This window comes from Cyanistes caeruleus, chromosome 2, assembly GCF_971803275.1.
Source record: "Cyanistes caeruleus chromosome 2, bCyaCae1.hap1.1, whole genome shotgun sequence".
NCBI lineage: Eukaryota > Metazoa > Chordata > Aves > Passeriformes > Paridae > Cyanistes > Cyanistes caeruleus.
In genome coordinates this window covers 30,499,637-30,514,841 of record NC_141702.1, presented here as the reverse complement: position 1 = coordinate 30,514,841, position 15,205 = coordinate 30,499,637, and the positions used below count along the sequence as shown (strand labels likewise).

General features: G+C 38.6%; 1 protein-coding gene across 1 annotated transcript in view; it reads right to left on the bottom strand.

Moving 5' to 3' along the window:
* DDX43 (DEAD-box helicase 43) overlaps positions 1 to 15,205 on the bottom strand; it is a 22,708-nt gene extending 7,503 nt beyond the window's left edge. Inside the window, exons 1-11 of the mRNA XM_086875166.1 lie at positions 14,827 to 15,205; positions 14,183 to 14,238; positions 13,661 to 13,793; positions 12,225 to 12,332; positions 11,585 to 11,666; positions 9,174 to 9,330; positions 8,970 to 9,088; positions 8,574 to 8,684; positions 5,781 to 5,922; positions 2,084 to 2,184; positions 1,213 to 1,300 (exon numbers count right to left, since the gene is read on the bottom strand). Coding sequence (XP_086731292.1) covers positions 1,213 to 1,300; positions 2,084 to 2,184; positions 5,781 to 5,922; positions 8,574 to 8,684; positions 8,970 to 9,088; positions 9,174 to 9,330; positions 11,585 to 11,666; positions 12,225 to 12,332; positions 13,661 to 13,793; positions 14,183 to 14,238; positions 14,827 to 15,169 — 1,440 coding nt within the window. The 5' untranslated portion in view covers positions 15,170 to 15,205. The remainder of the gene's footprint in view (positions 1 to 1,212; positions 1,301 to 2,083; positions 2,185 to 5,780; positions 5,923 to 8,573; positions 8,685 to 8,969; positions 9,089 to 9,173; positions 9,331 to 11,584; positions 11,667 to 12,224; positions 12,333 to 13,660; positions 13,794 to 14,182; positions 14,239 to 14,826) is intronic.

Genomic DNA, 15,205 nt, shown 5'->3' with positions numbered 1-15,205 from the left:
ATCTGCAAATATTTTATATTAATTGAGAGGAAATTGGAACAATGGCTGTCTTACTTGAAATTATAGGCTTTTAAAGGTATTGTAAATCTCTTTGAAATTATCAGTTCTAACTAATCCAGTAACAGTTCATTAAAAACTTTACTCCATCACCTCTCAAGGTTACCACAGAATGTCTAAGGTATAACTAATAAGTAGAATAAAACATCTAGACATTCTCATGGGATGGTATCATGATCTTGTGGCAAGAGTTGAAGACTCAGTCAAGCAGACAAAGATTCTCTCTCCACATGTGAACCTTCCTCCCCCCACCACATGTCACCTCTTCAACTAAGAGAAGCTCCTGTAAAAAGAGATGAATGCCCTAGAGAAGAGAGCTACAACAGCAATTGATGTCTTTCAAATTACAATCCTGACAAGGCATGCCCTTTGATAAAAATGTAGTTCTGAACAGAACAGACAAAAAGCACATTTTGTCTCTATTTCTACTGAAAAGTGTGCTGGATACTAGGTTTCCTATTCCCTATTGCTAATAAAAAAATGGAACTGAAAGTGAAATTTTCCTAAGATTTTGGCAAACTACTATTTCTGTAAATTCTGCTGGTACTGAAGCCAACTACACATAGCTGCACAACAATGACAACTAAGCAACTACATCCACGTGTTAGAAGTTTTGGACTTTAAAGACAGTTCTTACTCTAACACATTATTTCCTGCTCTAGGCAAGTGTCCTCCAAGAGTTTAGTACAAAGGTCCCACTCCAACTGAGGAAGATGCAGTTAGGAAACAGATTTAGATAAGGATCTGTATGCATTAGAAAGAAGAACTTCAGAAGGAAAACCAAGTAAAGAATAAGAGCTTGCTGAACCAAAATTAAGGTTGCAAAACCAGGGGATCACACAAAAACACTTGGCACTGTGAAGCAGAATATTCAATATGACTGATAATTGTCACCTGTGATGTCTTCTACTGAAGAGCTAAGACTTCCAGATGTTGTTACAGAAAATGTTTGTTTATACTTTTGAAATTTTTCTGAACTTTTAAGGAAACTTTAAAATAAATAGCATGGAGATATTTCTTGAAAGCTCAAATTGATTACAAAAGCTACATGCATTTACTTAAATACAGTTAGGTACAAGAAAGAATTTTTTGGCTTAAGCATAGGTTCCTCTACAAAAGGAAGGGGAAAAAACAAAAAAGAACAGGACAACTTACTGCTAAGTCAAGAGTGCCAACATACACAATCATGGGATCCCTCAAATACGATTTTGCTAAGCGACGGACACAGTCAGGCCAAGTAGCACTAAAAAGGAAGTGAAAAAGAAAGCACACATGCATGAGAATAGTGTGCCAATTATTCTCCAATTCATTAATTTCATATTGCTCTTCTTTTCTTGTATATCAGTGAAACACATATGCAGTAACAGTGTTGAGTTTAACTCATCTTAAGTTAATAGTAAACAGCACTTGAGCTTCTAAGGTAATTTTGTTGGTTAAAAATACAGGCAACAATTATAGAGCCTTTCTATTGAAGCCTTAGCTGAGTTTAGTAGTTGAACAATACTTATAAGCAAGTTTCTAGTCTGTTTTTTAAAACAGCAGCTTAAATGCAAAATATGGCAAATAATTAATTAAATGCAAAATAAAATATATAAAATAAAAAAATAAATAAAAATAAAATAAAATGCAAAAAAATAATTAAATGCAAAAAAAATTAATTGTTGGGTTATTTGTTTGTTAAATTCCCAAAAGCTGCATAATTTCAAAATTAATCCAGGTACAGACTAGCACAGATACTGGTCATAGAGTCAGGAAATGCATTTGGTTCCATATGGAGAAGTGTCAGTCGGCATTTCAAATTGATATGGCAAATTCTAGCACTCACAGGATACCTTCCTTTTTTCGGGACAACTCAATTGTCTTTATATTTGATGAAACAACTTCAGAAAAGACAGTACAAAATGGGGAAAAAAAATTATCAAATTTTAATAACTGACACATTTGTTTTGAAATTAATTTGTTCACTAATAATTAACTTGTTCAATAACCTTATGTTCAAGTCCTGAGCACTACTATGTCTAGATACCTCGTCATAACAGTTTGTCTGTCAGGTCGCACATCTATTAGGATCTTCATTATCTGAGGTTCAAATCCCATATCCAGCATTCTGTCAGCCTCATCTAAAACCTGTTCAGAAACAAGGTTATTTATTCTGCCTAGTCCCTCAGATGAGGGTTTGTTTCAGCAAGACAATACACAGAAGAAGATTTTGATGGTAACTGTTTTAATTGCAGAATCTTCTCCATAACTTACTGTAAAACCTGTTCTATTTTACCTCTTCAATTTCCTTGACACTTTTTTATTCAGTATTATGCTTGCAGGCAAAACAAGAAAATTCACAGCTCCTTTAAGAGCATTTAAAGAAAAAAACAATCGCTTGTTTTAACAGTAATTAGGGTGATGGCTAAAACTAAGCACAAATTGAAACAAAAACACATAGCCAACCAAACCCAGATGGGAGCAACCTGCTCAACACACATTGAGAAACTGTTTGCTATTTAAAGGGGAAATCTAATTTCTACCTCTTCAGAGATCTCATACAGGCTCAAAATATCACTTGTCAATTTAGTTCCTCATTAGAAATAGGAAAAAAGCCATAGCATACATTCTGGCTCACACTAGGACACTGCACAGCTCCCAGAGCACAAGCTTGTTTCATCTGGTTAAAAAGGCCAGAAATGAACAAGTGAGCTGGAGATCTGAAAACAACTCTTTGGAACTGGCAAGTTTTCTAATATACAAGCACACTTGTGAATGTTTTCAGTCACGTACAAAGAAAGAAGATTGACATCTGAAACTCATTTATCTCCTTTGATTTGTATAAACTCTATTTGAAAATTAAAGTTACATGGATTGCCCTTTTAAGTATCAACAATTTCTAGTCACTTATGTGGAAATTGATGATAATCCCTTTCTACTGTCCTAATTTTGCTGCTCCATTATTTCCTGATATTTTATTATATTAAATAATAATTACATTATTATATAATAAGCTTATTATATAAGTTTAGTAGTTATAGTTTACATAGCTTTAGTTTATATAATTACCTATGTAAATCTCTAAAACAACAAATTATCGTTTGAGAGGCAAGATAAGAATTCCATTTCTTGATTTAATTCTCATTATTTTTAGAGGGCTCATGGAGATTTCATTGACTACATGAATTCTAATAGAATTGTTGGCTTCAACAGAATTGGAGGCTGAAACAACTAATTTTTCAGAGTTGGCTGCTATGTCTTTTTCACCAGTAGAAGCTTTCTATGCTATTAAGCTCACCGGCACTTCGCTGCAGAGGGAAAAGAAAGCATCTGTGTCTAACAGATGGATCAGGGTAGTTGAAGTTTACTTTTCTTATTTCTGATAGCTGCTTCATTAAGATTAAAGGCTGTAATAGACGTCAGATAGATATTAGTACTGATTTTTTCTAAATGTGTCATAGCCCCATCTTTGTTTATAATCTTTATGTCCTTCAATGGACATAATCTTAGGTTTCTTGTTACCTTTAAATATATACATACAGTTCTATATCTTGGCAAGAAATTCTTACAAGCCAGTTCTTCCTTTGAAAATTATTTACTTTGCTCTCTCCTTTGTTTTGAATCAGTTATTGGTAAGATTTACACTACTGTTTTTCATATTGAAGAATAAAAGCATTACTCCTACTCCAATCTATCTTTTCCATCTTCCTTCATGCTTTATATATATATATTTAATCACACTTTCTCCTAAATGTTTCCCAATTTTCATGCACAATTCCAAATTCCTTCCTTCTGCTTTATCAGCATGAAGCCCAAAGAATTAAGAGTACTTCATCAGATTGCTGATGAATGAATACTGATTTACACTGAACACAGGGGAAACAAAAAGCATATTTTCATATGAAATGTATTTTGAACAATCAAAAGGCTGTTTATGACAGAATTTACAATCTTACTTCTGAAATACTGAAAAACAGCAGCCTATCTTGAATAAATGGCTTCCTAAAAGTATGAATCAAGACTTGATCAACTTCATGGTTCTGCCAGGGAAGTAGAGAAATTCTAACCTAAAAAATCACCTTGGGTCCAGTACCTATTTAGACATAAATTATAATAAATAATAGAGCATGGTTTTGTGGATTTTTTTGTTGTTTGGTGGCTCTTTTTTTTTTTTTCTCTTTTCTGGGAGGTGGTACATTTGGTTGGTTGTGGTTTTTTAACAACTGTATCCCAGTATCTTATCTTGGAAGTCCTTTGTGAAACAACTGCATCATATTAGCAAGTAATAAAATACTCAGTTTACTTTGGGAACCTTCAAAGACTCAGTAATAACTTTAAATGAAAACTGTAGATGAAGCTCTTCAATGAAGAGTGTTCTTCATCCAAGGTGGTAAATTAAAATCTATTACCACTCTCTTTTTCCGAAAGCAAGGCTGCAAGATTAAATTATTTGTTGGCTGAAAACTGACAATGAAGCTCTGGAAACAGAAAGTAACTTATATATTAAAAAGCACAAGAAACTACAAGGATAAATATATAGGAAGATCATAAAAAGATAAAATTTTCCATGTCCAATTTTTCACATGGGTTTTGGTAGCACAGCATTTCCTTAAAGTCTGAGGCATGAGACCTTAACCACATCACAATACACAGTCCTTGCACTGGTTCTTCTAAAAACGTTTAACTGCTAGTAGTGCAACAATAAATGTCTCTCCTCCTGTTTTACATCACCATGTTTTTCATTTGATAGTTAATTCTTTTTAGCAATGTCATACTATGGTATGTGCTGCACATACTGAAACATGCTTTTGGTTCAACACCCACTGCTTTATGAAGCAGTGTGTGCCTGTGGTATGACTATACTTCACCTTGGCAGAAAGATGACCTATGCTCCTATACCTCTCAGAATACCAGTTTTCAGGCCTGTTCTGCTCAGCAATTACATATTAGTCTTCTACAGAACACTACTCTCTTGTCTTCCAGTAATAAACTTTTTACCCAAATGGCCAAATTTATAAAGATGCTATAGTCCTGGTCTTGCCAGCAAGCTCACAACTATCACCTAGAATTGGAGCCAACTTGTTACAACATAGAGAGAATTTAACTCTCACAGGGTAGAGGGGCAGACAGAGAGCATGGCTAAATTGTCAAACTGGGCAACAATTCACAGACAAGTTAGAAATAAATTGAATATATAAAAGCATTTTACAAACAGCAACAGTCTTACACGTTCAGCACAGCAAAAGGCAAAAACAAAATAAAGACAAAGATGTTTACAAGGCTGTTATTCCACTGAGATCAAAAGAAAGTCAGAACCCCAACATTTAAATATCTGTATGTGACTCTGCACAAGTTCTACTAAAAAAATTGAGACACTGTTAACCTTTAAAAAGAAAAAGAAAAAACAACTTCAGAAAGGCATTTAATCCATTAGTAACTAATCCTGTAATTAATAACGAATCCTAATTCTAAAATGAATTTTAGAATGCCAAACATTACTGAAAAAACAACATAGCATCTTTAAAATGCTTGCTGTGCTAGAAGTCTGTTTTTCCTAGGGAATATTTCACATCTGCAATGCAATTATAATAAGTATGAATCATCCCTCCAACACCAATTTAAGTGTTAAGCTGTATTGCAATTAGGACTTTGGAAGTTTAAAGAAAACTCCATTAAAGCTTAAATTCAAACTGAGTCAACCATTTCCCAGCTGGTGCATTACTCATTGCACATCAGTTACTTGCCAAATATGTTATGCTCTTCAAATTTATGAAGTTGTTCATCTGAAGATCATTCAGTCTGCCAGGAGTAGCAATAACAATATCCACACCTTTGGTAACTGTGTCTATCTGTCCTTTCCGGTCCCCACCACCATAGACGCAAATACTGTAAAATAAAAGTTTTACAGAAATAGCGTATTAAGTTTCAGCTAAAGTCAATCCTTTTCAAATAAATGCCACCATGTTGCTTTAAAAGTGTCACCTGGTACTAACAAGAGGAAGGAATACTGTAAGTGTGATTGACAGTATTGCCATAATTAATAGAATTAACACTGAATGACACTCCCTCAACAGTTCAGCAATAGTTTTCTGCTAAAACTGCAGTGAAAGTAATCGTGAATGGAAGATAGCTCACATGTTTTGGGTAGTTCTGAAAATATTCACACAAAAAATAGATGAACTATGAAAGGATACATGGTTTTCCAAACAGTACCATCAGAAGTGAGATGTTTTGCTATTGGGGTGACTGTAAGACTTATTCAAAATGCTACACAAAGTTAGCAGAGACCCCTAAGTTTCAGAGCACAGTAACATCTCTTTAATTGCTTAAATAAAGATCTACACTTAGCTTGTGGATGAAACCAAACTGGGGAAGCAGCTGATACACTCAAGAGAATTAGGCTTGTACCAGAACCACAAAAAGGCTAGAGAAATGGTCCGATAAAAATACCATAAAGTTTAACAAAAACAAAGATAGGGATGGAATTACCCCATGACTCAGGGCCAATGTGCTAGAAGATGACAGTACAAAGAGACTTGCATGGCCATGAACCTGGACATTTTTCAGCAGTGTATTCTCATAGAAAAGAAAGCCAGATTTGTTCTACAGAGAAGGTAGCAAATAGGCAGCATAAAAATAACATTGGCCCATTACTGGATGGGTGGGGATGGTCACCTCACAAACAGGGACAAGGACAAGGCAGAGCTGTTTAATGCATTCTTTGCCACTGTCTTCAACACAGATGATACACTAAGGGGATTTCAGTGCCCTGAGCTGGAGAACCACAACTGCAAGAATGATCCACTCCCAGCTGAGGTGCAAATTATGCAGGATCTGCTGCTCCAGCTGGATTTCTACAGATCCATGGGGCATGATGGGATTTGCCAAAAATTTGGCTGTTATTGGGAAGTCTCTCTCAATGATTTTTGAATGGTCTTTAGAATCCAGAAAGGTCCCAGCTGACTGGAAGCTGGTGAAAATTGTTCTGATTTTCAAGGAGGATCCCAGCATGTTAGTTCCATTTCAGTGCCTGATGAAGTTATGGAGATTATTCTGGAAGGTACTGACAAACACCTCTAAGACAATGTAGTCGCTGGTCAGTCAATGCAGTCACCAGCACAGCTCCATGAGAGTCAAGTCCTGCTTGTCAAGTCTGACTTCCTTTTATGACAATGTAACCCACCAAGACAATCAAGGGATGCCAGTTGATGTAATCTGTTTGGATTTCAATAAAGCTTTCAATACTGTCAATACAGTATCCTTCTGGACCAGCACTCAGCTGGATAAAGACATCATGGGATGGGTAAGCAACTGGCTCACAGGTCAGGCACAAAGGGTTACAGTGAATGGGGTGGCATCAGACTGGTGACCTGTCACTAGAAGGGCCCCACAGGGCTCCTTGACCCTCATAACATCTTCATGTCCTGCCTGCAACGACTTGGAGGCAGAACTGGAAGAGATACTAAGCAAGTTCACAGATTCACAAAACTGGGAGGAGCTGCTGACTCCCTCCAAGGCAGGGAGGCCCTGCAGAGTGACCTCCACAAATCAGAGGGCTGGGCAATCACCAGCCACATGAATTTCAACAAGGGAAAGTGACAGATTCTGCGCCTGGAATGGGCAAACCTGGATGTATGGACAGACCGGAGAATGGGATGCTGGAAAGCAGTGCCATGGAAAGGGATTGATTTTAAGTCGAATATGAATCAGCAGTGCCCTGACAGCCAGGCCTGGGGGGGAGCATCAGGCTGGCATCAGCATTGCCAGCCAGGCAAGGGAAGGGATTGTCCTGCTTTTCTCTGCACTGGGGCAGCCTCACCTCAAGTGCTGGGGGCAGTTTTGGGTGCCACAATGCAAGAAAAACATTAAACCATTAGAGAGTGTCCGAAGGAGGACACAAAGATGGTGAAGGCCCTTGAGAAGAAGCTGTGTGAGGAGTAGCTGAGGGCACTGTGTTTGTTCAGCCTGAAGAAGCAGAGACGAGGGAAACATCACTGCAGTCACAACTTTCTCATGAGGGGAAGAGAGGGGCAGGCACTGATCTCTGTAGTGAGCAGTGACAGGATCCAAGGGAATAGCCTGAAGCTGTGTTAGGGGAGTTTAAGTTGGATATCAGGAAAAGTTGCTTCACCCAGGGGGTGGTTGGGCACTGGAACAGGCGCCCAAGGGAAGCGATCACAGCACCAGCCTGAAAAAGTTCAAGTGTTTGGATAATGCTCTCAATCACATGGTGTAATTCTTGGGCATGTCCTGTGCAGGGCTAAGAGCTTGACTTGATGATCCTTGTCCCTTTCAACTCAGCATATTCTGTGTGATTCTTCTTAGCTGTCAACTCAGAAGGAAAAGCAGAAAAGCTACATAAACTTTGACCATGAGACTAGTCGAAACAGACATTCTGAAAACTGGGAAAATATAAACTCTGCATTTACTACTATCCCCTCCCCTCTTAAATGCAATTATTTTAGTAGGTGAATTAAGCTACAATTGGTTAGGAGAAACAAAATATTACTTAATAAGTCAGAGAAAAGCAAGATTACCTTTTAATTCCTTTGTATGCATACTTTGAACACTCTGCCTCTACTTGAAGTGCCAGTTCTCTAGTGGGAGCAAGGACTAACATTCCAGGCCCCCCACGCTGATCTTTGGATCTGCAACAAAACATATTTCAAATGTTGGTATATAAATATAGGCCAAGTCCATCATGCTTGACACTGATGTTTTCATACTATTCTAAACTTCCTCTGTACACTGCTGCTGATGGAATCTATGGTAACAAATTTGGTGCTTATTCCGTCAGATTTATAATGCTTTTTCCAATACATGATTTTTATCTTCATTACTAGAAAATCAGTTCAGGAGTTGGATGCAGGAGGAAGTAAGTGCAGGGGGAAGTATGCACATCTAAACAAATCAGACCTGCGAGCAGTCCTTACATTGGTTGTGAAGTCAAGTGAATGAATCCAGGCATTAAGTATGCTAATGTCTTCCCAGTGCCAGTCTGTGCTATAGCAATAAGATCAATTCCTTGAAGTATGATCGGCCACGCCTGGGACTAACATAAAACAACAAATACTTAAATGTAGTTTTAATTTTTCTCTTAAGCTTCAGTTAAAGCTTTATCGAAATTAAAGACATACCTGAATTGGTGTAGGCTTTTGAAAACCGACCCTTCTTATATTAGCCATAATATCAGGATAATACTCAAACACATCTTCAAATTTACAAACAGGATTGGGAATGCAGCGCTTTTCACCTTCTTTCAAGTCATCACAAGTTATATCATTATTTTCCTTCCTGTATAGAGTTAAAGTAGTGAAATTGTTTTAAAGTCTCATTACCTGAAAAAGTAGAGCTAACACAAAAGACAGTGTTTCTTAACTTTTTTTAAACTCCTGAAACAAGATAAAACAAGTTCAGGCTCTTGAACTGAAATGGGACTGAATTAGTCTTCTAACTTTTTAACAGTCTTACTAAAGGAACACTTCTCACAGAGGTATCAATTACCGCTCTTTCTTAAGAACAACTAATTTAAAGTTATATATGGTTATTAACACGAACTGCAGTCCTGTCATATCAGGCTACAATTATAACCTATTAAAAATTCAGTAGGTATGGTAAGTTTTTAAACCCAAAGACAACCCAGAATTCAGACAAATGGCTTGAATTTATCAGTCAGAACTCTATAATCTGACAAAAACCTTCCCCATCTCTTTCCAGAGTCGCTCCCTGGATACTCTAGAGAATACAAACAGATACAATTCTGGGAAAAGAACATGACCAGTAAGAAAAGCTCCAAAAAAACCCCCAAAAAACTGGTAGAAACAACCCCTAAAAGCAGGCAAAACCCAAATCACAACACAAATAAAAGAATACATTAAAAACTGCTGCTCCAAGGCTTCCTCCAATTAAGAGCTATTAATACGCTGTCCTAGTTTTGGCCAAGGCCAGAATTAATTTTCTTGCACTTGCAGCGAGGAGAGCTTGAAGCCATGCGGGCATGACTACATTGTTACTCAGTATCACCCAAAGCACCCCTAGGGGGTGGATGGGATATTCACTTTCCAGCAGAAAAGGGGTGTGGTTTCCTGTGGAAGAAGAAGGCAATGACCCTCCATGGCCATTTTGTTCCTTTTCCCAGGAGAGCAGAAGGCAAATGAAGCTGTGGTGTGGATGGTCTGACCAGAGGGCTTGGCATTATTGTTTTTGCTGTCTCAGGCTTGGGGAAAAAGAAACATGGGCATGGACAGTTCCATCCACCATTTTCTTATTTTTCTCAGGAGCCCTGCAGTGCTGGTTGTGGTGGTGTCTTGTTGGTCGGACTTCCATGAGCATTTTTGCATGTAATCATTTTTTATACAATGTTATTAGTGTTGTTGCTGTTCTTCTTACCCCATTGATGTTTTCCAGTAAATTCTTATCACAACCTATAATCTCTGCCCTTTGTCCCTTTCTCATCAGAGGGGGTGAGGGAAGGGGAGTGGCTGCTTAGAGCTTATTTTCCATCTGGTTTTAAACCATGACATCTGCATAAGCATATTGATTTCAGTCTTGTACTCCTCTGAAGATTCCATTCAGTAAAAAGCTTTTCTTCAAGTGGGGTGTAGAGCTAGGAAAAGAATGGGCAATTCAACTTCCCCTCGCATTTACAGAACTATTTCTTTCAATTGCTGCCTTTTCTTCCTTAAAGCGAACTGATTAGATGAAGTAGAAAAAAATTCCTTTATCACACAAGTTCTACTCCACAGTACATATTTTTAACCTACAAGAGCAATGTTCTGTAATTTTCACAAGCTCTAACAATAATACATCTATATACTTTAAGGAAGAAGGTGAAAACAGCTGGAAACAATTCCATGCTTTACTCACTGTGGCAAAGTTTCTCTGGCATGCAAAAGAAAAAAAGAAAAGTAATAAAAACTTCAATAATGCTCACTGACTCCATTAGCACTACTGAAGGGGGCTGTAACTATTACCAAGGCCTGAACCAAATCACTTGAAACAGATGATCTGTTTTCCTTGAGAGGTACTGATATAGTCTGTTGGATCAAAATAAACAGATGCAGTTAACTGAAGCATATACTCACTAGGATGGGCTTGTAAAGACAAGATAGATAAAAAAGGAAGACAATAGTAACAAAAGTTGGAATTTGGTTTGAAGATGGTTTTGACTAAAAAGATGCAGGGAAAAATTGCAGCCAAAAGGTATTCAACGTGTGAACAATCCTATTTGGAAAGATCTGGAAAATGTGAATATACTGCCTAATGAAAGGCAAAGAAACAGCCAAAAGTCAATGAACTGTCATGATTTTTTTTCTGTTTTGAAATTCAACTAGATCGCACACTTTTAGAGAAGCAGAAATTCCAGACAACTAATAGCATCTCATCTGCTAGTTGTTCCAGTCCCAAGAAAGAGTTCTTAAAAAGATTAAGTTGCTACAAAACCCCAGCATTACTGCCTCTCACTATTTCATCTCCCACTTTCTAGGCTTTATAGTTTAATAGTAATTTCTGCCAAGCAGATGAATCCCTAAAAAAAAAATTATCTTACCGCCACAGGTCCACTTCTTCTTGTGACATAGATGCAGTCCTGGATGATTCTTTGTAGAAGTTTTTCTCAATTGGAGGCAAGCCTTAAACAATCATAAAAATTCAACTCAAATTAGCAAGAAATAATACAGAGTAAGTGTAAGTCTGCTAAAACTTACGATGGAAAGCCCAGGACCCAGACAATGCCTTGAGCTAGGAGAGACTAGCTGGAAGTGATGGAAGACCATTGCTTATGTAAAAAAAGATGAAGGCTGAGACAAACACTTCAACATCGGCAAAAAAACCCCACTTCCCCACATTTTAATTTCTGAAGTAATTTCTACTAATATATATAGTAGTATATTTGAAAACTCTTAGGTTTTTCTTTTTTTTTCTGGTGGCCACATACAAAACAACACCATTTTCAAAGGGTGACATACAAAATACCACAGGAGTAGCAGGTTTAATTCTTGGCAGCAGTAATCAGTGTCCTCCATGACCATGTTGAGAAATGCTAACATGGCCAGCTCACTGCAAATACATCGTCAATTTGGGCTCTGAAAGATTCAGTCATCTCAAAGCAAGTATTAGAAACCTTTAAGCATTCTAACAGATTTACCACATAAAGACAAGTACAATATAATGAAAATTGTAAAGCTAACCTGCCCACTTCATAGATTCATATTTGGCTCTGTTTTCTCGAAGAGAGGCCCAGTTAATCACTGGTTTCTTTGGATTATTTTCAGGCTTGATAATGTCCAAGGTTTTTCCTGCAGAGTTAGTAACAAAATGCTGCTGTTTGATGGAACAAACCATGGGGAGAAATCTCCCCTCAAAACAAACACATTTTTTTTCTATTGCAAGGCCTCATGTATTTTAAATAGCCATGAAACATATAATTGGAAATTTCTTTCCTAGATCTCTGCCCTGAAACATTGCTAAAATGTGTACAAATTCAGTTTTGAGAAAAAAAGGGAAACATTTCAACATCTTTAGTTATTTAAAGGAAGTAATGATGGGTTGTGAAATGCTTCTCCTCCAACTATAAATTAGGCTTGTTGTGCAGCAAGCTTTTGAAAAAACTTGTGAAACCAGTAGCTGATATGCAGGAAGCTTCAACAGCTACAAGAGCAAAGCTTAGGTCTAAAGCATCCAACAACACGACAATGAAGTCTCAGTCTAGTTATATTGTATACTTTTTTTTTGATGAGGTTAACGCCTCCTAAGTGCAGTTTTACACTGAAGAAATAAATAGCAACACAACTGTGTGGAAAATTAGGGGAAAGGCAGGAAACATAGGGATAACACTGTCACAAATCCTAAGGTAGTTTTAAATACTTCTAGTCTCTTGAAACATATTCATCTACCTTCCAGGACACTTCTGAAAATGAAACACACAACTACTCCAGTCCTTATTTTAATGCTGGAACATAACTCCTGGATCCCTTCTTCCTAATCAGTGCATCTGATCAAAAACTGTGGATGGTGCTTGCCTGTGCAAAAAATTGTTGGGAGCACATACAAGATGTACCAATAATACAAGCAGCACCCAAATGTAGAAAAATTATTTCTATATCCATGTAACAAAGCTACCACAGGAAAACCTTGTAAGGCCAGGCATGAAGTGCAACATCAAACCTTAAAACATTAACTTTCCTTGAAAGCAGTAGGAAGTCAGCATGGCCCATGCTATGATCAGCACTTTATAGACCATCTTCACAAAAGTTTACTGAATTGTAATATTCCACAGATACCAGATTAAAACTTGCACTAGAGCAAATGCTGGTATTTTGGAGGAATCAGACTGATAATGCAATAAACCAAAGTGGTATAACATTCTGCATCCATAAAATTGTTGAAAACACACAGGAACTGGTTTTCACCAAAGCCTAGCAGTTTGGGGAGAGGGGGAAACTGTCCATAGTTGAAAAAAAGAGTATCTTGGTATTTCTGTTTTAAGGAGATGTCATTGCCCAAGAACAAGGTTCAAGTTAACTTACTTTGTAAAATACTAACAACATAAAAATACTCCAGCAAACTACCAAATATATGGAAGACAACCCATAATAAGTTTTTCCCCCAGTCCCATATTTCTTACCTTTCTCCGTCCCACCTCTAACATAATTTTGTCCAGAATTTGTAACAAGATTGTCAATCAACATCTTGGCTTTGTTTTGCACATCAACGCTGCCAAAAATCTTTACTTCAGATTCATAGGTTCCTCTTGTAATCTATGTTCAAAAACACAACTGTGTTTTTTTCCATACTGCAAAGACCAACATTGTACAAGGAGACACACTGAAAACAATTTTTGGTCCTTTATTTCCAATTTTCCCTGAAGTTTAACTTGTTCTATGAAAAGGCCCTTTAATCCCATTTCTAAAAGAAAAGGAAATAAATGCAAACTTAAGGAAAAAAATAGAACCAATAACCTTTTCCTATTTTCACAAAACATCCAAATTGCTCCCTCAATTCCACTTCCTTTTTACTAGTTGTAAAGCAGTGGCATTATTACAGCCATTGTAACACCCTTCAACTTCCTCCAAATGGTTTACACAGAAACAAAAATAAGTATGTTCTCAACAGATGCTATTTCTCGACAACATACAGCACACGGTACCTTTATCCTGGAACCTGAAGAATCCTCAAGTTCTTTAATTTTAGTTCCACCCCGACCTGTTATAAAGATACACAGCAGGTATTATAGATTTAGGACAACATGCCCAAACCTACGCATTGATTGTATATATTTTGTTTGTGACCAAATCACAAGACCTTCATATGAGTGCATGCATCTACAGATCAAAGAACATGTAACACCAAACCCCTGGAGACTATAGGCAACTCTTTTGTCAATTAACCAAATGCAAGGTTTATGTGTAGGGGAATGACCTTCAGTAGAAGAGATGGAGGTGTAAAATTGGACCAAGATATTGTCAACCTTCCTACATGTGAGTAGAGGGGCTTCAGACCACTTACACACTGCTAGCCTTGAGAAACAGACATCAACTGAATCACTTTAGGGAGGAAAAGTTTCCCTGGCAAGTGGCAGAAACCCTGCAAAAGCACTCTGCGATGCCCAGGTGGAGAGAGACGGAGAGGAACTGCAGGGGGCCCTTCCCCGGCCAGACTGACGGGAGGCAGGGATTCACTGCCACAGCCATGCGCTCCCTCAGGACGCGGGGGAGGCCGTCTCCTCCCCTCCTCCCCACCCGCTCACCTCAGAGGGTCAAGCACCCAGCCCGGGGGCACACCCACCATTACCTATGAGAGCTCCGACCAGGGCACTATCGAGGTGGAAGCAGAGCGGGGCCGCAGAGTCCCGAGCCTGGCCGGCCGCAGCTCGGGGCGGCCTCTGCCGCGCAGCCCGCCTCGGGCCGCCGGAGCCTTCAGCGCCTCGCGGCTTCCACTCCTCCCCTCCGCGACTCTCCGTGCCCTTCCACCATCGCCCTCCGCCCTCCACGGATGCGCGGCCCCACGAAGGGGTGCTGGGCGACCAGCACAGCGTCCCAGCAGCAGCGGCCCGCGGCCAGTCCGACGCGCCAAGCTCCTCGTCGCTGCTCGCCTCCCAGTCCGACATGGCGGCTGCAGGCGGCTCAGCCGCCATGTGCAGGGACTTGCTCCGTCTCAAGCCCGAGGCGCG